The 23,851-nt window shown below is 43.8% G+C and overlaps 1 protein-coding gene and 1 long non-coding RNA gene across 4 annotated transcripts in view; one reads left to right on the top strand and one right to left on the bottom strand.

The window, feature by feature from the left end:
* LOC117946533 overlaps positions 1–12,301 on the bottom strand; it is a 17,446-nt gene extending 5,145 nt beyond the window's left edge. Inside the window, exons 1-2 of the long non-coding RNA XR_004657046.1 lie at positions 12,259–12,301; positions 1,572–1,581 (exon numbers count right to left, since the gene is read on the bottom strand). This is a non-coding gene — a long non-coding RNA (uncharacterized LOC117946533). The remainder of the gene's footprint in view (positions 1–1,571; positions 1,582–12,258) is intronic.
* Positions 1–23,851, top strand: part of cdk14 (cyclin-dependent kinase 14) — a 156,964-nt gene that overhangs the window by 58,793 nt on the left and 74,320 nt on the right. For all 3 annotated transcript variants that reach the window (XM_034874747.1, XM_034874749.1, XM_034874748.1), the window contains one exon: positions 12,120–12,243. In XM_034874747.1, the coding sequence (XP_034730638.1) occupies positions 12,120–12,243 (124 nt within the window). The remainder of the gene's footprint in view (positions 1–12,119; positions 12,244–23,851) is intronic.

Genomic DNA, 23,851 nt, shown 5'->3' on the forward strand with positions numbered 1-23,851 from the left:
CCCCACTCTCCCGTTTCATGACTAAGATGTCCCGTCACAAATAAGGCCTAAAATGCCCAAAACATAAATGAAAGACGGCCTACCCTAGCTGGAATGACAGTCCTTGCTGTTACGTGAGACATGAACCTTTGTGAGACTGTTGGTTAGGCTCGTTGATGTGATATTTGTTCTGTTTGTCAGTTACATCAACGAGGTAGAAAGAAATGACAATGGAGTGAATTCAAGTAGATTTTTCTGTAGCGAGCCTCATCTCAAAGGGCTTTCACAGAGAAAGGAAGGACGGTAATCGCCTCTGTGTAGCGGCATCACGATCCCAAAGACGATGAGGATGATTGAAATAAATGAGCAAGGCGTTGTTGCTCCCAAACGGTAAAATACTGGTGCTTGGTCAGGGGCTCTCAGCGTCCCACGCTGACACAAAAATCCATCTTCAGTGTCTGTCTGGAGCGCACGGGGCAGAGCAGCAGCGCCACCGCAGCGCTGGAAGATGACGCAGTGTTAACACGGTAGAGAGTATGGAAGACCCAAAATCCTCTTGAGGAAGTTGGTTGTGGTTGGGTTCATCGGTTACACAACCCAGGACTTTCCCCCAGGAGATCGGAGGTTGGTGTCCCTTCATGCCCCCCCCCCCAGCATCTTCTCCTAAACCTACCTGTTCCATTCTTCTTCAGTTCGGTCAGTTTTGGAGCAGTAGATAAGAGACACGAGGGAATTCTTTAAAACTTGGAACATGGACCCTGGAACATGCCTGTCAAGTTGTGCATTCTCCCTTAAGTAATTCTTTTAAGAATAGGTTGGAGTGGCTGGGTTAGCTCAGTTGGTAGAGCGAGCGGACACACATAAAGGTTTAGTCCGTGACCCAGCAGCCCCAAGTTCAACTCCAACCTGCATCCTTGGCTGCATGTCGGTCCCCTTTCCTGTCTTCAGCTGTCCTGTGAAAATTAAGGACAAAAAGCGTCCCCCCAAAAAATCTTAAAAAACAGTTAGGATGCATTTTGCCTGTCAAAAGGTGCAACGTATAATTAAAAAGCTTTCCAAAGCTTTAATTTATGTAACCTACTTATGAATAAAATTGTAATTATGAAATGAATGTGTTTTATCAAAACCCAATTTAACACCGTGATATATGTCCTGTTTGGTGTCAGGTAGAAAGACATGATGATGATGGAGTGAATGAGGCCACGTGTCGGCGGTGTTGGTGGGGGTTGTTGGGATGTGACAGTTCAGGCTGCGTTTGTTAAGTAACACCTCACACCTTTTTGCCACTGAGGATTTCCATAAGTAATGAGTGTTTCTCCTGCAGACAACAGCCTGGCTGAGATTTAAATGAATAATTTAGGATTATTCCGAGAGAGCGGGAGCGAGGTGTTGCTCGGCTCGGGATTGTTCTTATATACTGTATCTTTTCTAGTCTTAACAACTACCTTCTCATCAGATACACACACACACACACACACACACACACACACACACATCTACACTCTGAGGCAGCATCGGTGGGAAACCCGGGGTTCAGGGTCTTGCCCAAGGACACTTGGACATGGCACTGCAGGGCCAGGAATTGAACTAACTTCCAACTACCTGCTCTAGACCTGATCCACAGCCACCAAAATGAGTTTAAATGCAGTTCACTGAGCAGATATGAAGCCATGTACATTATAGGCATAGACTTTTTGTTTAGGTTAAAAAAAAGATGGAGTTGGGGGTGTAACAAAATATATGTCTCAGTGACACGCGGAACAAGAACATGAAGGGACATGAACGCCGGTCTCCTGGGGGTAAGTCCTGTGTTGTTTACCCCCCCCCAACCAACCTCATTATGCTGATTTTGGGTCTTTCATACAACTCCCTTCCGTTGTCTCTCTTAATACTACTTCATCTGACAGCGCCCCGGCTTACACACAGTGGGTTCCAGACAGACGCTGAAGGGGGATTGTTGCGTCGGTATCTGACGCTGAGAGACACTGACCAAGCGTCAGGGTTTTATGGGTCGGGAGAGAGAACGGGTTGTAACCGCGGTTAAAGCTCTGTGCTGGCTGAGCTGTTGGTTTTCTACAGGGAGAGCGGTGGAAACCTAATGTGAGGGCAGTAAACTGGCAAGTTAAACAAAGTGCATTGTGGGAGCAGGCATCATGGAGGAGGTCTAATGAGGCCTGGCAGCGGACAGGGAAACAAGCCCAGTATAATGGCCACCAAGAGACTCTGATTGGGTTTTTGAAGGTTTCATGCATTAGTTTCAAAACCTCTTACTCTCATTGAGTCTTTGAGACCATTATCAGGTTAGAGTAGATGGACTTTTATTGATCACAAATTACAGAACAGATTAATCAAATAATGTTGTTATGGTACGCTAGGCTAACCTGCGTCTATTCTCACATGCCAAAGCAAAACGTGCTCTGGCATCTTGGGCGGGGTAGGGCAGTGCCTCTGCTAAATTGTCTCAGGAAGAAACTTGTTTTAGTGGAACATGTGTACGTTCAGAAGTAGTTTTAGTCGTCAAAAGAAACCTCAGATTGGACAGATAGTCTAGCTAGCTGTCTGGATTTACCCTGCAGAGATCTGAGGACCAGGTAACCATAGTCCTCAGATTGGACAGATGGTCTAGCTAGCTGTCTGGATTTACCCTGCAGAGATCTGAGGACCAGATATCCATAGTCGGGGACGGACTACTGGCCAGATTTCCAGGGTTGACTGAACAATGAAACGAAACGTCGTTGATAGAGCCCAGCCAGCGCCCCTTACTGCAGCACACGGACACAACAGCCATGTCAATCCTCTCATCTCACTCAGAGAGAAACTATGGCCGTGTCAGTGATGTGATGTCAGCAACCGATCAGTTTGGAGCCAAACACAAGCACCAGCACTGTGAAGGAGGTTAATGTCCGTCATTAGTGTGTTTCCAGAGGGACTCCACCATCCTCCTGTTTACTAATCCGAAACACAGAAGCTATTAGAACCTCTACTGCTGCTAGATCACATTAACATTTAGACACACACTCTCACTGCTGATGCAATTATTGGTCAAGAACCAGAGAGGGCTTTTTGTGTGTGTGTGTGTGTGTGTGTGTGTGTTGTGGGTGAGTGTGTGTCTGTGGGTGGGTCTCTGTGTCTGTGGGTCACTGTGCGTGAGTAGGTCTGTGTGTGTGGGTTTTGTAGGGGTGTGTGTGTGTATGTGTGGGTGTGTGTGTCTGTGGGTCTCTGTGTTTTGTGGGTCTGTGTGTGTTTGTTTGTGTGTGTCTCGCTCTCTCTCTCACTCTCTCTCTCTCTCTCTCTCTCTCTCTTTGTCTGCTTAAACGAGAGGATCCAGTGTAACATCTTTTGGAAACTTGTGTTGCAGTTTGTCAGCAGCGCTGCTGTAATCGAACACAGGGAGAGTGTATGAGCTCACACATTCTGCTGCTGAAGTGCTCCTCTTATTAGATCCCATGTACTCAGCTGAACTGCTGTGTCGCCATGGCATCTCCACGGATCAATAACGGAAACCGACACCCACAAACCATGTGTACAAGCCAAATAACAGCTCTCACAAGTGCATTACAAGTGAAGCTACCAACAGCACATTGCTCATCAGTGTCATGATATATTGTCTGTAGAAGTGATGAACTCATGTTGTCAGGGCCAGAGGCGAGCTGCAGAAGAGAGCTGCACCAATCCCATCGGTGTATCTGATATAGGCGGGGCCAGAGGCGAGCTGCAGAAGAGAGCTGCACCAATCACTTTGGTGTATCTGATATAGGCGGGGCCAGAGGCCAGCTGCACCAATCAAATCGGTGTATCTGATATAGGCGGGGCCAGAGGACAGCTGCACCAATCACTTTGGTGTATCTGATATAGGCGGGGCCAGAGGCCAGCTGCACCAATCCCATCGGTGTATCTGATATAGGCGGGGCCAGAGGCCAGCACAACAGGTGACAACAGTTTAATCTACCAGTTAGCTCCGCTGGTAGCTAAGCTTATGGGGCTCTGGACATGTCAACCTGTGTGTTGTTGTAATTGGTCACAATGTTATCCAATTGCGTGCAGTGAGATTTTCAAATGTAGGCTTGGTACCAGCCCGCGAGATGGGCAACTTTCATTATTCTGTGCCAGACCTTTAATCTTTCAGATTTGGGTCTGGATTTCCAGGCTATCAAAAAATCACCTTTGAAGTGGAGAATGTGGATTGATCGACAGGTCTCTCAACCTATCACAGTAAGCTGGAGTGGTTACTCCTTGCTCGTCCACAACCTTCTTTGACCAAATATAGATTTCTTTTGTGGCTTCATTGAGTGAGCCAATACACATAACATGCATGAAACAAATTCAGACTTCAAAACATGTCTGTAGAAATGATGGAGGGACATCAAAGCCACTTTGTCCTGGTTTTCTGGTCTTGGGTGTTTTGGTCGTTCTGTATTTAGCAGAACTACACAGCTGCTCATTAAACTATCAGCCAAAGACCGTTCTGGGCATACCAGGAACTTTATATTCCTCAGTGGCCAGTGTCTCTTGATTCAGCCCATTAAGGACAACACTGTGCAGATGCTTAGTAGAAAGGATAAGGGCTCTTTGCAATGCTGGCAGATGGTAGAACCTTTTCACTCCATTTAACACACACATTTTAGCGCTCCCTCATTGACTTCCCCACTTTTATCCATTTCAGCAAAAACACTGCTTTAGACATTTGTCAACGAAGCCAAATGTGTGTGTTTTGAGTTCTTGTCAATGTTTGATTCACCTGTACAATGATGGTCTGAACTTAAATGTATTGTTGATGCAGTTAGAGCATTCACATTGTCAATGTTGATCAGTCTCTCGCCCTGTCAGGAGACTGTCCTAACCACAGAAGGAAATATTACAATGCCTTAAATGCAGTGTTGGGACGAAGCCACGGTCCTGCTGCTAAATGGGCAAAATTCCTCAGGAAGGAAGTTGTTTTGTTGGAACATGTGAACGTTCAGAAGTAGTTTTAGTCGTCAACAGGAAATTCCGATTGGACAGATAGTCTAGCTAGCTGTCTGGATTTACCCTGCAGAGATCTGAGGACCAGTTAACCATAGTCCTCAGATTGGATAGATAGTCTAGCTAGCTGTCTGGATTTACCCTGCAGAGATCTGAGGACCAGTTAACCATAGTCCTCAGATTGGACAGATAGTCTAGCTAGCTGTCTGGATTTACCCTGCAGAGATCTGAGGACCAGGTAACCATAGTCCTCAGATTGGACAGATGGTCTAGCTAGCTGTCTGGATTTTGTCTGCAAAATCCTTGGCTCAGATGTGATTGGCTGCCCACTGCTCCCTTGAGGGAGGGGTTAAATGCAGAGAATTAATTTTGCTATGTGTATGTGACAATGACGTACCTTCACCTTTAATTCCAGTCGGTTCTGTTTGTGTAAAAACTTCAAACATTTAGTTTCTATTTACAAAGAACAACGCACATTAATTAACATATTTGGTCAAATTTTCAACCGCAGTCCTTTGTCCAGATGACTTTAGACCATGGCAGGAAGAAGCAATAAAAACATGCGGCTAGATCAGAAATATAAGCTTTTTTTTATGTCATGCGTCGCTGCAGAAAGCATCAGGACACTAGCAGAGACTACACATCAACAGTTAATATAAGAAGCCAAAAAAGCATCAGGACACGTTCATGCAACCATCACCTTAATGAATCGATCCATTCAAAGAACCAAAAACAGACCGGGTCACCTTCCACGTCTCCCCGCAGCATTTAGGCAGCCTCCCTCTGCAGACTCCCACCGAGCCAGATTGATAAATAACTTTATAAAGTGTTGATCGCTGCATACATGTGACCATACTGTAATAATGTCCAATGAACGACGGATGAACGTCCAATGAAATTTACATTTTTTTCTTATTTTCCCTTTTTTACCAAAAACATACTGAACTGTCACCCAAAAACAGAGGCAATAACAAACCACGAATTGTGTGTACCGTAACAACACACTTTCACACTCACTTGAACATAAGAACTTCATTGAAGGTGCAGTAGGGACACCTTCTAGAACTAACTTTCGTCAAATCTGCTGAAACTGCCCCTCTGTTGGAGAAGAACTACACGAAGCTGGTTGGCTCCTCTGGCTCCACCTACAGCCTGTAGTGCGACTTGCAAAAATCCACCGCTCCCTGTTCAGATGCACCAATCAAGGCTGGGGGGGGGGTCAAACTGCCTGTCAGTCACTGCTCAAGCACACGCATTTCATTGTGTCCTCCCTTCCCCCTTCCCCGTGCACGAGCAGATAGGTTTCCCCCCGCTAGCTCTCCTTTGGGGAGGGGCTTAGGAGACAGTTTCGGGGTTTAACTGAAAGGGGGGGGGGGGACTAAGAAGTTGTGAATGTTCAAATGTTTTGGTCCTGGATCTTTACACTCCTTCCTACAGCACCTCTAAGAGTCAATAAGTTTACTGAGCATGTGCTTCCCGAGGATCCACTTCCCATTTACATTATTAATAAGGCAGACATTTTGGTAATATGTTCTGTTTTCTTTTATGTATCGCTGCTGGGATTAAGACTTTTAGACTTGATTTGTTTCTTGATGCCGGAGTATCCTGAAGCTTGTTAGCTTGTAGTGTTTTCCATAATCACATCACATCAATATAGAACACACCTCCTGTGTTCTGTGCTTTTTACTTTGTGTGTGTCCTAGTGAAACTATATGAAGGCCCCTGTGCTGCTGTCACTTTGATAAATGGGTGCATGCTTTGCTGCACATTGAGTAACAGACTAAAGAGACAAATTCTGCTACATTCCACGGACAGATAAAACCGATCCAATCCACACATCCTCACAGTTTTTCATAATTCTTATCTTGATCCTGAGCTCTGCTTGCCTAGCGTATGAAGGCAATACACACTTCATCATTAGAAAAATGCCTTGTGTTTTTCATTATGGTGCTGATGATGGATTTTTGTTTGTGCGGTAGGATCACTCCTCAGGTGATGGATTATGTGAATGGTTGATTAAACTACGATCACACGGTTTATATCCCCTGCAGTTATGAACTAATAATGCATCATGATTAAACACTCTCTCTCTCACACGCACACACACATGCACACACACCAGAGACTCTGTAGTGAAAGAACTACACATTGCGATTTATGATGTGTATCATCAACTCGTTAAATGTGTGTGTGTTTAAGATTGTGTTTGATCTGTGGTTTACACTTTATTTTTAATTGATTTTTTTGCCTGGACCACTCTATGGTAGGTTTATAGGGTTAACTCTCCATAGGTCCTGTGTGTGTGTGTGTGTGTGTGTGTGTGTGTGTGTGTGTTGGTGTGTGTGTGTTGGTGTGTGTGTGTGTGTGTTGGTGTGTGTGTCTGTGTGTGTGTTTGATTTCAGAATCAGACTTGTGCTTTCAAACTGAACTACTTCCACATTCACGTGTCCACTGCCAACTTTCATGCAGGGGAATTTGTCACCTTTTATACTCTCATATCTTTAAGTTAAATTTCAATTCCCTTTCAAATCATAACAGGACTTACCCCAGGACAGATAGAGGAGGTCTAGACCACTCTATAATTTACAAAGACCCAAAAATAAAAACCTCAGGTACCGGGGCGATATGGTCAAAAAAACGTTATTAGACGTTATTCTAGAGTTGACTATTGGTGCTTTTGCGAAATACTAACAGAATGAGAGTTTTGATAAGTAATCACCAGTAGTTTGGATACAATAACTAAGTGGGTAAAGGCAAAAAATAGAACAGGAAGTTTGGCTCGTAAGTCTGTACTTTTAATATTACGATATCCAAAATTTAGGATGAAATCTAGCCTCATATTATGTTGATATAATATCAATATATAGCCCAGCCCTGCTCCTGGGAATGAGATCACACACATGGTAAGAGAAAGGGGCTCAGTGTGTGAAAGGAAGTCCCCCAGCAGGGTCCAGGATAGACCTGAGCCAGCTCCATAAGGGTTGCTAGATGAGTCTGACCTTCCTTTATGGGCCTGTCCCCTTGTTGTCTTTATTTTCCAGCTCGCCCCAGTGGTTAACTGGTACGGTCCCAGCTTTCTTTTCAATCCGTTTCCCAGATGGACATCTCATACTCACTTATTACAGCTGGGCGAGCTTGTATGGCGGGCGGCCATGTCTAAAACAAGCCCACTGTTTACCACTGACCACGCTGAGCCTCTTTGTGTACACATCTACGTACTTTAACTTGAAAATTGGCCATCTTGAGAACAGCATACAGCCTTATTACTGTCGGTACGGTGTGTGTGTGAATGGCCTCTGAGCACTTCACTTTTCCTCCAATATTAGAAAGCAAATGGAACTGAGCTGTTCCAATCAGAGAAAGAAAGAAAAAGCTTCTTTTAAAAAGGGTTGACGTTTGAATTCAAGAGAATAACTTGAGATTTTTTTTCCGCCCATTTCATTTTATTAGCGTGCAGTTGCACCCCTAACAAGGCGAGGGCTTTTCAGAAGTGCATTTGATATACATGAGTAAGCACATTTCCCATGCTAATTCCTAACCTGCAGAGTGCAGGAATGGTAGCGATGACCCGGTGACTCCAGATGCTAGACAGGGCCCGGCTCTGATTGGGCTTCACGGCGCTTGAATCAGCTTAATTGGCCGGGACTATAGTATCAGTGAGAGGGGAGAAATGAGAGGGGAGCGCTGGCGTCGGAGAAACAAAAAAATTGAACGCAGTTTGGTGCACGCCTCATTACTTGGTGATTGACAAGTCGTCGGGGCGGCTGGGGTGGGGCTGTAGCCAGATCTCAGGAGGAAAACAAAACAAGTTTGATGTAACGCTGACTTTGAATACATATTAGCATTTTGTTGCTATCCATCTTTGAAAGCTCCCACCAACGGCAGCAGATCCACTTTGTGCTTTATGCTTCTGATAAAAGCTGTTTGGGTTTATGAACTCTGGAGGCAGGTGGAGGAGCCGCGGTTGATTTCTGGGGTAAGATATCGGGCTGTAAAAATGTAAATCCAAATGCAATTTCATTCTTTACTCAAATGCCGTGTCAGCAAAAGTGCATTCATGCATTTTCATGAGTGTTTTTCTTTTTATGAATAATGAATATTATATTTGTCTGGGAAATCATCCCGTTGCTTTCTTTAAAGTACTTTTGAAAGTACTTTTTAAAGTACTCTTTTTCTACGCTGGACTGCAAGTGTAACATTCCGGAAAGTTTTCAAAGGCTCGGGCACGGGCACACGCACGAGCGTGGCGGCTCCTGGGGGGGGGGCGTTTAGTTTAGGAAACGCTGGATTTTTTCTGTGAGCGGAGCATGCATTTTAAACGTCATAATTTTTTCCTGTAGTTTTATTTGCTGCAAAAACCAAACATGTGAAATAAGTAGGAAAATGTTTTTCTCCACAACAAGCCTGATACATTTGTATATATTAACTTATAACAATAAAACTAATTTTTATATATCCTTACATCTCTTGGTGATGAGATCATTTAATTTAAAAAAGTAATCTATGTATAGAATATTGAAAAAGAACAGGGGTCATTTTTTATGCTTCTTGTGCTTTAAAAGGTTTGGAATGTGTTGTGTATCCGAGGGGTTAACACGGTCATTTGACCCACTTATCATATTAAAATATTGATTATTGCAGCTTTGGAATCACACATTTTCAAATACCACTTCTCGCAAGTTCTGTGTATATTAACTTATATTAGAATACGGTTGGTAAACTTCACAAAAAGGATACTGGTAATGGAAACATTTGATGGAAGAGAAGTACTACGTGAGTATTACTCAGATATTCAATATGACAGGCCAACAGCGTTCTCTGCTCGGTAGCTTAGATTGGACCCAGGGACAAATATCATCTGCCGAGGGATTTGTAGTTATATAGTTATTCCAAAGTGTACTGACTGTACCTTTTCTTACCGCGCTGCTTCCTGCCTCCTGCTGTCAGTTCTGTCATGCTCTGTGCGATCCATTCGCTGCCCTTCACGCAAAATACAGATTAGGCGTCAGCCTCATAGTGGGATTTGAGAAACGTCCGTCCCGCCTCCATACATTTCTGCTGTCACCTTTTAAAACAACCCCGTAACGTAAATACGTCCTGCTGGGCCTTGGAAGGCCGCACAGTGCCCTGCTATGCCATGAACTACTACAAAGAACTACTAAAAACTACTATTTTATTGTCAGTGTTTTTGCCACTCTTCATTCTAACCCCGACCGGTCGTCAGACACCGCCTACCAAGAGCCTGGGTCTGGGTCTGGGTCTGGGTCTGTCCCAGGTTTCTGCATGAAAGGAAGTTTTTCCTCGCCACTGTTGCTTGCTCTGGAGGAAACTACTGGAACTGTTGGGTCCTTGTAAATTTTGGAGTGTGGTCTAGACCTGCTCTATCTGTAAAGGGTCTCAAGATAACTCTTGTTATGAATTGAAACTATAAATAAAATTGAATTGAATTAAATACAATATCCTCCGCAAAGGATAATTGATCAAATATATCACCAGCCACAATGTATGTACTGAAGAGGTCATTGGAAGCAGGAGAAGACAGTTAAAGCCGCTGGTGTAAGGGCATTTCATACATATCTTTTTGAAATTCACCTTTTAAGGGTATTTGCATGTAACTGGACCCCGTGTGTTCCACATCAAAATGTTCAGAACACACTCAACTTTGTGGAAAGTGAAGCCCAAACTCATAGTTAGCCCTAAAGCTGAAAAGTTGATCCTCGCATTTTGAAAATGTCTCTCATCCCTTGATTGAAATTGTTTTGGTGCTTGAAATGAGTCAACTATAGTCTTGGGTCCACAATGTAGCTTCATATATGACTAAAATAGTTTAAAAAATGTCAGTGCATTTGTTCTATCTTAGTGTTGTCAAAAATCACTTGGACTCCCCGGTGTGTCTTTTGTCCTCAGATTGTAAATGCACTTTGTTTGACTGTGAGTTAGTAATCAGCTGTGAAATAACTTCAATAGTCCCAAGTGGATGAAATAATGTCTGTGATCTGCGTTCCTGACTGACGGCTCATTATTGATTTGTAACATGGTGGGGGGGGAGGGGGTTCATGCCGGTACTCATTTACGCTGGAAAGAAGTCACAGCTCTACTTGAGTGAGAAATCGGTTTCTCCACACCTCGCTGCACTCTGCAGCAATTCAACTCAACCCGTCCTCACGCTCGCTCTCGTTTAAATCCTGACGCTCGGTCAGGGTCTCTCAGCGTCCAAGGCCAAGGCAAAAATCCCCCTTCAGCGTCTGAATGGAAAGCTCCGGGCATAGCAGCAGCTCCACCGCGGCGCTGGAGGACGACGTAGTGTTAAGAGACAACGGTAGAGAGTAGTAGGAAAGACTGAAAAGAGAGGGAGAGGGAGAGAGGGAGTTTGGTTGGGGGGTGGATGGGTCAAACAATTCAGGACCTTCCCCCAGTAGACCGGGGATCATGTCCCAAATGTGTCCCCAGTGTCACTGAAACATTTTGGAACACCGCAAGAGTCCCGACCGAGAACGTCTAGATATAACTCTAAAGGAGACTTTTTGCGTCCATGACAAACTCCAAAGTCACCTGACCCAGCGTTGCTTTTTGACGCGGTGGGGGGGGGGGGGTGTGATGTTCAGTTTTAGTGTGCCACTCGTCTGAGACAAGGGAGACGATAGATATTAAACAGGCCTGGGTATGATTTAAATATATTACCGTGACTTTGATACCAGTTCCTGTACGCTACTTTTTTTCAATACTTATTTCATAAAATCACATTTTAGCAACAAACAAATTACACTTTACTCCAAAATTCTTTTAGTTTGTGTTCCAGCTCCTACTCTGTGACCTAGAGTTTTTCCTGCGTGTCTGTACGACGTGTAACCTTAGACAGCCAATTACAGACATTAATATCTTTGTGTTTGCTGCTTGCTGATTCGCTCACTGTTGCTGATGACTAGGCATTTTTCATTTCTGGATACTGAGGAGACAATTTGCCCGGTGCTTTAAAAGTATTGAATTTGGTACCCAGCCCTAGTTTTTGAAGGATTATTTACTGTATATTGATGTACATGATCCAGCATTGGATGAAACAATCATGCCCTCCTTGTTCTCCGTTAGAACTTTCTTCCCCATGTTGTTTGTACATATAGATATGTCATATAGTTCTGTAAAATGTTTATTTTTTTCCTTTGTTGACTTGTATTTTCCAGCTGTTCCTGTTCCAGTTACTGAGAGGCCTGTCCTACATCCACCAGAGGTACATCCTTCACCGGGACCTGAAACCACAAAACCTGCTCATCGGCGACACTGGAGAGCTCAAACTTGCTGACTTCGGTGAGTAGGCTGGACACTAGTCTATATCGACGACATTTCATTTCAGGGATTGTTCAGGGGCCGGATGTCCGTCCCCTTCCCCTGTCTCTGTCTTGATCTCTGGTGGATTTCTGAAGACTACTGTTACCTGGTCCTCAGATCTCTGCAGGGTAAATCCAGACAGCTAGCTAGACTATCTGTCCAATCTGAGGACTATGGTTACCTGGTCCTCAGACCTCTGCAGGGTAAATCCAGACAGCTAGCTAGTAAATATAACGAGGAAAGGTCAACCACTAACAAGGTCTGCACTCATTAATTTGTCTTCTTGTAAAACAAAAAATATTGTGGATGACTTATCTTGAACTCGGGTTTGGTTACACATCCTAGATTTATCCAATCAAATGTGGTTTGGGCTGACCTCGCTCGTCGGAACCAGGGGTTCCTCATACAGTGTGTAAGCCAAAACATCTGGATCGCTCACTGGTGGATGGCTACATGTTATGTCATAAGCCACACCCCCTCCTTGTTAGTGGGTGGGCCATGGGCCCAAAACTAAATACATGGCAAATACATTTCTACCAAAAATGGTTTCTGGCATTATAAGTAGTTCTGATCCCGCTGTTTATTGAAGTGTTCATCTTCGCTGATCAGTTAGATTTTTATTAGTTATTTGATGCTATAAAAATGGGCTGAAACGTCATGGTTGACAGCTGGGAGTGACACTCGATTAGTCTGGTGGGTGTACGGGCGGGACTCCGACACAGCGGCTCCACTACCTGCTCACTATTGCACACCCCATGCCTCCAAAAGTAAAAGTAAGTAAGTGTTCCGGCCTTTTCTTCCAACGTTCAGCCGTCGGGTTGGTGTGTCAGGGACTTAAGGCGCAGGGTTTCGGTATGCGTTGTCTACCTCTATATAGAGTCTATGATATTAAACCACACCGGTTTCATACTGCAGGTAGCAGAGCCATATCTAAGTCCAGCTGTGAAGAAAGCAGGCCGTGATTGGCAGATTACGTTGGGCCCAGCATGTGGTCTACCATGTTCTCATCATCTATGAAGCATCATAATAAGATGCAGATCGTCTGAAAAAATTTAAATATCGTGTGGTCTGATCTCAGAATGATGGAGAAAGAGATGCCGTTTTGGGGGGCCTTTTTTACTTTTTGGTCCCAGCTTTGGGCTTGCTTTGGTTCAGCCACCTGCCCAACACTGTGGCCAAGAACACGAGATCTGGACCTGTTGAGACCTCTTGACCATTTCTTTCCCTGGCCTCTCATCTGTTGCCACAATTCTCTCATCAAAATCAAAGAGCAGATCGCCATCATAGTTACTGTGTATGTGTGTGTGTGTGTGTGTGTGTGTGTGTGTGTGTATGTATGTGTGTGTGTGTGTGTGTGTGTGTGTGTGTGTGTGTGTGCATGCGAAGTGGCACCATATGGCTTGGATCCACGCTCAGTTAACACTTCCTGCATGGCCAGTCTGGCATCCTGGGGGGCAGACAAACCGGCAATCCAGCCTTCTGTACACCCCATCCATCCATTATCCACCCATCCATTTATCCATCTACCCATCCATCCATTAACCCATCTATCTATCTGTCCACCCATCCAGCTATCCACTCATCCATCCAGTGTTTTACTCACATCCCTCATTCTTTTTCTTACCCACTCCCTAACTCCCTCAAACCTTCCCTCCCCTCTACCATCCGTCTCCGTGCCCCTCCATCCCTCTGCTCAGACACACTGGGGGAGGAGGCAGGTGGCAGCTTCATCTATAATGCAAACCGTGTGTTAGTGTATTAGTGCTGAAACATTACTGCAAGGCAAATGAGAAGAAGAGAATTATGGACAAAATACCAAATGAGCAAGAATGGAAATCCCCTTCCTGTTACTCTGCCGCTAGAGATGTGTGTTAACCAACACACCGAATCTGCCTGGGGGATGCCAGACTAGGAAGGTGAAAGCTGTATGTGTGTGTGTGTGTGTGTGTGTGTGTGTGTGTGTGTGTGTGTGTGTGTGTGTGTGTGTGTGTGTGTGTGTGTGTGTGTGTGTGTGTGTGTGTGTGTGTGTGTGTTTGCGTTTGTGTGTGTCTCTGAGTTTGCGGGTCTCTGTGTGTTTATGTGCATGTGCGTGTGTGTGTGCGTGTCTCTGAGTTTGCGGGTCTGTGTGTGTGTGTGTGTGTGTGTCTCTGAGTTTAAGGGTCTCTGTGTTTGCGTGTCTCCTAGTCTGTGGGTCTCTGTGTGTGTGTGTGTGTGTGTGTGTGTTTGTGTTTGTGTGCATGCGTGTCTCTGAGTTTGCAGGTGTGTGTGTGTGTGTGTGTGTGTGTGTGTGTGTGTGGCTCCCTGTGGTCCCGGGCCTTGGCAGCAGGAATACTAACTGCCGACAGCTGAGGCCGTGGCGCTGGTTGGATTAGAGCAGGGAGACAGAGGCAGGACGGGCTCAGCGGGGCAACAAGAGGTGGCAGAACCCGCCGTGTCCTTCAGTCCCTCCATCAGACTTTAAAACCTTGATTATAGTTGGAATGAACGTCTTATTTTAATATCCTGAGGTGGGTACTGCTTATGTCTCTTGAATTGATTTGGACTGTGTCCACTCATTGTCCTGCCCTCGTGTGTTGTCTCCTTTCTCTTCTTTGTTTTATGTTTCTTTTACACATAAAAACAAAGAACCCCCCAATCACCTTACGCAGATTTTTGGTCTCTCATACTACTCTCTTCCATTGTCTGACGCTGAGAGACACTGACCAGGAGTCAGGATTTTACCAGTTGAGAGTGTGGGTGGGTCGGCGCTCCACGCACCCCTCGATAAGGGTGTAGATAATAGGTGCAGATGGGCAGCTTGGCGTAGGAGAAGCTGACTGATTCCCATCAGCCCCGGTGGCCAGGGCTCCAGATCTGGGCTGCCGGGTGGAGAGTGGATGCAGATGCTCCCCTCTGCTCCTCTGTGGCTTCACTCACTTTTTAATGAGCTACACAAACAACACACACATACATGTGGCTTTTTCATATCAAGGACACGACTAATTGAGGCTGTGTGGACTGTAATCACTGCCTGAACACACACACACACACACACACACACACACACACACACACACACACGGGACCTACAGTACAGACAGTTAATCCTATAAAAGTGCTCCAGGCAAAAATCAATCAATTAACAATAAAGTGAAAACCACCAATCAAACACAATCTTAAATCTACTTTAATTAAAAAGTAGACCGTTTTCCATGACCGTTTTTGGTCAGTTTGTCTTCTTGACAATCCCATTTTACAGTGAAAGTGAAATGAACTACAGATGGAAAAAAGAAAAACTGCAATATATATGACAGAATATCGCAAAATGTTTAAAATCACAATAACATAGTATCTTGACATACTGTAAGTATCGGGATGATATCGTATCGCGGGCCCCTGGTAATATGCCTATCATAACTTTTCATCATTTACATCACGATAGACGTTCTAAAATAAAGATTAGGGTCGACGCCGCAGAACCAGAGATGGCGTCCACTTTATGCCACATTCCTCTTCATACAACACAGTACGACAAGGAGAAGTGCTCGTCTTGACCCACAAATCCTGTTTTAGAAGATGTCGAGATGAATCCAGCAAGCTGCGTTACAACCTAGACAGAGAGTGAAGCCCAGGCAAAACAACAGTAATGCTAAATGGAACTGCCGGCCCAAAGGCTACAACACTGAGATTTCTCCATTCATGCTTTGTAGAATGTGTGGCCAATCAATATCAATATCAATCAATCAATATCAGCCAATCAGAATACCATAGAGCTCTTGCATATTAAGTTCAGGCAAAATTGAAGAGAAAAAAACATTATTTGTCAGCTCAGGACAAAAAAAATGACTTACATATTTTGCTTTATGATGATTCTTTTTAGAGGAGGGTTACTGCCACATTGTCGGGGGGGGGGGCTGACTACAGTGATGAAATATCCAGCTTTAATATTACAAAGAGACGCACAGCTCTTTTTTTTTCTGACCCGAGCAAAAAAGTTGCCTCGTTGCATGTGTTGCTGCTTCTTTATAAAATCCGACATTGCGCACCCCCATATGGCCAAAAGGCACGATCCTCATTTCATAAAGCCTCTGCAGAGATCGGACTGTGAGATTTGGATATTTGAGTATTCGGGGTCACCCCTAAAATATACACAAAACATATTTCTTATGGCGTGAATTATTATTGGAATGTTGCTAAGGTAATCAAAATCTACATTCATCATCATAAAAAATGCACTCACTCAAGTGAGCAATCTCTCCTGTATAGTATTAAAAAAAGTTCTTCATATAGAGCCACACACGCAAGCGCACACACACACTCATACACACACACACACACATGCAAAAGCACGTACGTGCTGGCAACAAGAGCATATTGTGGTCACACACAAAATGACTTTAGCCTTGAGACAATTGTCTGATGACAAGCCCCTAATTATAGAAGCCAGTGAAGCAGCAGATGAGCCCGGCTGTACGCCCACATTCCCCCGGGTGGAGGAGCTGCTGGAGGAGCTGCTTGTGTTTGCACTCAAACCCTGAAGCTTCGCCGTATGCTGTCGGCGTCCATCGCCACCCTGGAGCACAGAATCCTCATCTGGGGTTTATCCACACATGATCTGACTGAGCTCCGTCTGTGTGAGAAACTACACCGTGTTCCTATGTCGTCATAACTGATACACACCACAGATGGAACGTGAACAATTACACACTGTTCATGATTACTGCAATTGAGTTTGTTCGTGTACTTCAATACTATTTGAAGTAGATTTTAAAGTCAGTCATTTTACTCTAACCCTCATGTTGTCCTCTGGTCAAATTAACCCGTTTTCCTTTATTAATGCTCTTTTTATTTCTCCAAAATAACATGATTGATTCCATCCAACGCTCTTTGCCAAGTACAAATCTCTACTTTCATTCATTTTAGGGCTTCTTATTCAATTTTATAGCATTTGAAAACAAATTGAAGTTTTTTTGAAATAGTATTGAGTAAAAGTTGACATATTCCAGTCTGTGATTATCATCAACATCCATTCCTTTAATTTTAGTCTCAATAATTCCTAATTTCTGCTTTTCTAACTCAAACATTAAATATAATTTCCTATAAATGAGGTTTATTCACCATAAATTCCAAAAATAACTGTGAAAGTGTTGAAACCGTCAAAAAAGTGACACACAAGTGTTGAATAAGGCACAAAAATGTAAGAACATGTAAGAACGCTAAAAACATTAAAAAAGCATTTTAAAAAGTGTTGATTTTGATACAAGGGTTAACTTCAGTATGTTTGGTTTGAAGTACATTTGAGATCACATCTTTAACTGGGTCAGAGAAATAAATGTAAATAAAAATATTGCCATGGAAACTCGCCAGGTTGTGTTCAATGGCGCTAAAATCACACAAAGGAAGGCGACGGACAAGGCATGGGGCAGCCCATGCTGAAAGGGAAGCCCCGTGAAATCCTGCTGAAGAGGAACTTGGATGAAGCTTCAAAAGGTGACCCAGAGCATCTAATAGCACCCTGAAGGAGACATTCTGCATCAATAACAAACAGCAAAGTCACGTGACCAAGCGGCGCTTTTTGTCGCGATGGGAATGAGAATGTGGCTTTGTAGGCCCCAAGTATTGGATTGTACTTGTGAGGGCCGCTACAGCTAATGAGTACTGATGTGTGTGTTTATTTTCCGGGGCGTCGGCGTTGCTGAGCCGAGCTGTGAAGTAACAGCTGCCGGGATAATGATGTGTGAGGAGTGAAGCAATGTGACAATGGAGCTGGTGGTATGTCGAAGGCGGCCGCAGCAGACTGTTTGGCTCTCCCTGGTGTGCTGTTCCACCCAGCTCCTCGCCACTGCAACTGTGTGTGTGTGTGTGTGTGTGTGTGTGTGTGTGTGTGTGTGTGTGTGTGTGTGTGTGTGTGTGTGTGTGTGTGTGTGTGTGTGTGTGTGTGTGTGTGTGTGTGTGTGTGTGTGTGTGTACCTAGGGGTGAGGGCTTCACATGGTATTCTAAAGTTAATTAATCAAGCCAACTGATGTCTGTGTGTCTGAGTTTTTAAGTCCTAACCTGTCTCGTGTTGAGTATAATGTAGAGCTCAGTACCTTCCAATTTGTGTTGGGTAATGGTGGTACACTACACACACACAAACTGCACACACGCCACGCACGCACACACACAAAATCCCACGCAAAAATGTCATTTAAAATGTAGGTGTTCCGTTTCATAGTAATCCTCTGAAAGGGATTACTTTATTTGCTGTAATCAGAGTGAATATGTTGCAAACCTGGACAAGGTACGCTGAGTTGATGAAATCCCACTGCTTTGTTAGAGCCATGATGCCCAAACTGTTAAAATAAGTTATTACTGGAGGTACTGTGTGGTAGATCTCTCAATCTGCTGCGTATTCGAGAGGAGGAGGAGAAGCAGACGGAGGCCACAAACGGCCTCGAAAATCCAGATGAACTTCAACAGAACAGGGAGCTGTTTGCCCCGGGGGGAGAGACTATTTTCATCCTTCTCTTTGTTCATCCTGTCTTCCTCCTCTCCCCCTCCAGCCCACCTCTTATATCCCCGTATATCATGTGACCCCGGTGTCGTGTGTGAGATAGTGACCTTCATCCCAGTAGCTTCGTGTACAGGGTGGCAAGTCACCTGGTGAACTCCAACAGATCAAGGTGTGTGTATGTATGTGTGTGTGTGTGTGTGTGTGTGTGTGTGTGTGTGTGTGTGTGTGTGTGTGTGTGTGTGTGTGAGAGAGAGAAGCCATAGGTCAGCACTTTGAAGTATTACCCTCCTCTGCAGACCCGTGGGGTTTTGAGGGGGCAGGTCAGAGCTCTGTGATTTCCACGCCCCCATCATGTTGCTGCTCCCCCGTACAACTCAGTGCAAGGTGATCCAAATGTCAACGCACATGGAAACCAACAAATATACCGACATCAGAATGGCCTCTTACGCCCCAGTGATGGATACCACATCCTGGTGGTAATTTCATTTTCACCCTTTTTAGTAAGAGTCAGGGCCGCGCAGACACCAGTACAGACACCAAATATTCACACAAGGGAATTTAGCTTCAGTATCTGTAGGTGTCACAGTCCTGCTCGGAGGCCTTTGGACTTTTTAGGCCATGTCCACACGTACCAAAGCAATCTTTTTTTGCCTGTCTTCCCTGGCATCGTGTCAAAAATATTTGCGTCCAAACGGATCCATTTCTAAATGACTCAACACATGTTTCTGCTGCAGAAATTCACCAATAAACGGAGAAGAAGAGGCGGGGCATGCTCATAAAGCTAGCTCGCTGTGTACAACAGACAGTATATTCTGCCCCAGTAACCCTGACAGGCTCCACATCTCCTCCAGCAGGACCACAAGCACCTAGTCCACCTTGTTGTTGTTATGAGACACCGTTGCGGGGTAACAGGTCGGAGGCTAGAGGTCGAGGGGTGTGGCGATGACATCATCCATACGCAAGTATGCAGCTTTGACGTCCAAACGAATTCGCTAGGGCGACAGATTTTTTCACCCTGGGACCAGGTTTCTTATAAATGCGTCTTCAGGCGGTGGTGTCTACAGGATTTGTTTGCACAATCGTCCAAAAAGCCTTTCCATATGGACGGACCCTCAGTCTAATAATCCGTGTTTAATCACCGTGTGATGGTTTTCCTTCAGTTTCATGCTCTTAGTTTCTAGAGGATTTGGGATTTTCTGTTTCATGTTCCTTGTGTCATTCGTTGTGTTTGAGTTTTCTGTGCCTGTGCTGTGTGTCCCTCATGTCTCCCTGTAGCCCTGCAGCATGTCTTCCTTTGTGCACCTGTTTTGTGTCCAGTCTCATCAACCTGCCTTTGTGTTACCAGTTCTCGTTGTCTAGTTGTCCGATCAGTGTTTCCCTCTTCATTCCACTTCAGCTGTGTCCTGTCTGGTGATTAGCTCCTTGTGTATTTAGTCTGTGTGCTCCATTTATCTAATGATGCGTTGTCATGAAGGTCTGCCTGCTCTACTTCCCAGTGTTCCGGGGTAACCCCTGTTTTGGATTTTTTTTCCTATGGACTGTAAAATTAGCCGTTAAATTAAGTCACTAAATCACTGAAAATCCATCTTGCTATCTCCCCGCCTCATCTTCTCCGTCCGGGTCCTAACCTGCAACTCGGTTAGAAAGCCAGCTCAGATGATGATTCAGACCTATAAACAATCCTGGTTGGTTTGACTTTGAACTTCCCCATGTTGCAAACAGGCCAGACTTTCTTTTATGATGAGTGTAGTAATAAGGGGCTCACACACAGGGCGTCTGCAGTGCAAATACTAGCCTGTGAGTATAATCGGGCAGATGGCGTTAGAGCAGCTACAGCGCTTAGTCGAGATGAATGCCAGCTAAAAGTCCTTTCTCTTGCTGTTGTTCCAACACAAGGAGATGTTAACTATGCCCTCCCTCCTCTCACTTATTCTCCCCTCTGCCCCTCTTTCCACACACAGGGGACTAGCAGCAAGGCAGGAAGCCCTTTATTACTAAGCTAAATGCTTTAATTAAGCCTTCAGACCACTTGGGGAGAGACAAAGAGCTATGCCACCAGCCTCATTAAAGCTCGCTGCTCTACCATTAGCTGTCATGGGAGCACTGTCATTGCCGGATCTGTCTCCACAGCGTTTTTTTTTTGCCAATCCCGGAACAGTCCTTGATAGGAGACAAAGGTTAATTTTCATTTCTTTAAACCAATCCCTATCATCTTTGGAGGCAATAAGCTCAGAACGGAGCCACGTGGCTTACAAAAAGAGCCCACAAGCACATAGAGAAAAAAAGCACTAAAAAAAAATACGTTTTGTATCGTTTATAATGCCAACACAGACAATAGAAGGTGAGGGACATCCGGCCGGAAATAAGGGACAGGGACATTCAGCAGAAACTCCGGCGGCATTGGAACTATTCTTCAAATAATCAGTGTTACTTTACAGAATACAAACACTATAAAAACCCGTAGATGCCCATGAACTCATTATAAAAACCCTTAGGTTTTTAAAGGTTTGAAAACTTCAGCACTTTGTTGCGGTTCTGACAAAGGCCTCATGATGGTTTCAGATCAGAGGTATTAAAGTAGCTAGCTGTAGTATCCCCGTTGATGGACTGCACTACCAGGTTCACCTCATTGAAATTCATGTCACCATCTTTCTAACTGAAACCTCAAAGGTCTTCTGTCATGATTTCCATTTGAAAAGGCAATCTCAGGCTTGTTGCGGTTGAATGTACAGAAGTCAGTCAAAAGACAGGTCTCCACAACTGAATGAGAAGATATTTTAACTGTCAAGAACTTAGTCAGGCACACATTAACAATCAAAAAATCCCACTTCTTGGATTTTATGTCCTATGACCGACGGTCTAAAGAAGGACTTTGATATTTTAGCGATTCTCAAGCTGTTCCTAGTTCCAAAATATCTTAATCTTTAACAAAAAGCTTTATATCTCTATGGATCCTTTCCGTAATGTTGTCAAACTCAGTCAGAATAACAATCTGAGCCTGTCAGCATAAACCGCACTTTTAGTGGACGTAAATTGAAGGTGCATAATTGCCCTTTAACGTCACATTGCAGCTTGTTTTGCTCAGTTTTTAACCAATTTGAACCAAAGATTGTTGCTGATCAAAGATTGTTGCATTCAAGAGTAACTTAGATACAGTAATGAACACATTGCTAGATTACAAACCCCAAGTAGAAAACTCTCTGAGATTAGTTTGCTGTCAGGTGCAACTCTTATGAAATGACAGAGACATTGTTATTTTCTTCACTCATTTAGTTTTGTGTTATGGTTAGCCGGCTTGTGCTCCACTTTGCTGACACTAGTCTTTAGTTCTCATCTTCCTCTTTTAAATTGCGTTAGTAAATGCAAATGTCACCCTCATGCTTGCTTTTAAAATGAGCTCACGGTGGCCGGCTTGGATCAGTGCTAGAGCAGGCCCACATATACTGAGAGGTGGATGCCTTGACGCAGAGGTAATGGGTTTGAATCCGACCTGTGATGATTTCCTGCTTGTCTTCCTCCCCTTTCTCACCTAGCTGTCCTATCAAATAAAGGCGGAAAAGCCCAACAAATAATCTTTAAAATTACCTCAGGGTGACTCAAGTTGAAGCGGTGGATGCTGATACTGTGTGAGGTGAAAGAGACACGTACATGCAGGTGTTCTGAAAACAACAGGTTGTTTACTTCTTGTGGCAGTTTTGCCAGCTGATTTGGCAGACTCACCAACAAAGTCAGCAGTTGCAGTATTTGGAGCTTAATAGAGTCAGTTAAAACCCCAAAACATCCTACTCTTGAAAAAAGTTCTTACTTTTCTCTAGAAAAAGGTCTAACATTTGTATTGTCCTTTAATAAGATTAAATAATGCAAAACCTAGGTATTAAATACTACAGTTGTTTCTGATATTCCATTATGAACTACATATTTTTGCCAGAAGGTTCATGAAGTTGGTATAATTTAATTCTAAATGGTATAAAACGTCTTTAATGTAATTTACCTTGTGGAAACCTGGGGTGACCTTGCTCGTAGGTCCGTATAAAACAAATGCCCATTTATGTTAATTTATGTTGTCTTGTTTTCTAATTATGTGTGACCTTAACATAGTTACAAATTACTGCTACAAAAGTAGCTAGATATAGTATCGCTGTTGATTAACTGTACTCCAATAATCGTCCATTTAATCGATAGAAACTGGAGTTTTGAACCTCTGGGTTCATTTCATATTCACGTCACCATCTTTCTAACTGAAACCTCAAAGGTCTTCTGTCATGATTTCCATTTGAAAAGGCAATCTCAGGCTTGTTGCGGTTGAATGTACAGAAGTCAGTCTAAAGACAGGTCTCCACAACTGAATGAGAAGATATTTTAACTGTCATTTTAGTGCCACTTTGACATTAACATCTTTCTATCTGAAGCATTTAAAGACTCTAGTTGTCCGTTGTTTATTTATAAAGAGACATGAGAATGTATAAAAGGCTCCGTAACATTGTAACTCACGTTATGGCTGCGTAGCAGACTTTTTTAAAAGAATAGGCTAAGGATTGTGTCATAACCATGCGACTTACTGTCGCACACTAGAGAAATTACCATATAGTCAGGAGAAGCTCGCAGACAGTTCCCCTGGAATGATCAGCTGTTTAGGTTTAATAACTAATGTTAACTGTGTTAGTTAGTAGTAAGTAACCTTGTCTATAATAATATTAACTAGCATGTCAGTTAGCAGTAATTAACCTGTGCCCATGTTCATTTTAACTAGCATGTTAGTTAGCTGTAATTAGCCTGTGCCTATGTTACTGTTAACTAGCATGTTAGTTAGCAGTAAATAGCCTGTGCCTATGTTACTGTTAACTAGCATGTTAGTTAGCAGTAAATAACCTGTGTCTGTGTTAATGTTAACTAGCATGTTAGTTAGCAGTATTTAGCCTGTGCCTATGTTACTGTTAACTAGCATGTTAGTTAGCAGTATTTAGCCTGTGCCAATTTTATCTCCTAACACATACCTACCTCTCTGTCTCTGCTGATTGGGAAGGATTGAGATTTCAGGTTTCTACCTAAGTTTTCTTCCTGTTGAAGGTCTTTCAATGCCGATGCTTCTCTGAGACAGTGTTGTTGTTGTTCCC

The sequence above is a fragment of the Etheostoma cragini genome, chromosome 6, assembly GCF_013103735.1.
Source record: "Etheostoma cragini isolate CJK2018 chromosome 6, CSU_Ecrag_1.0, whole genome shotgun sequence".
Classification (NCBI taxonomy): Eukaryota; Metazoa; Chordata; class Actinopteri; order Perciformes; family Percidae; genus Etheostoma; species Etheostoma cragini.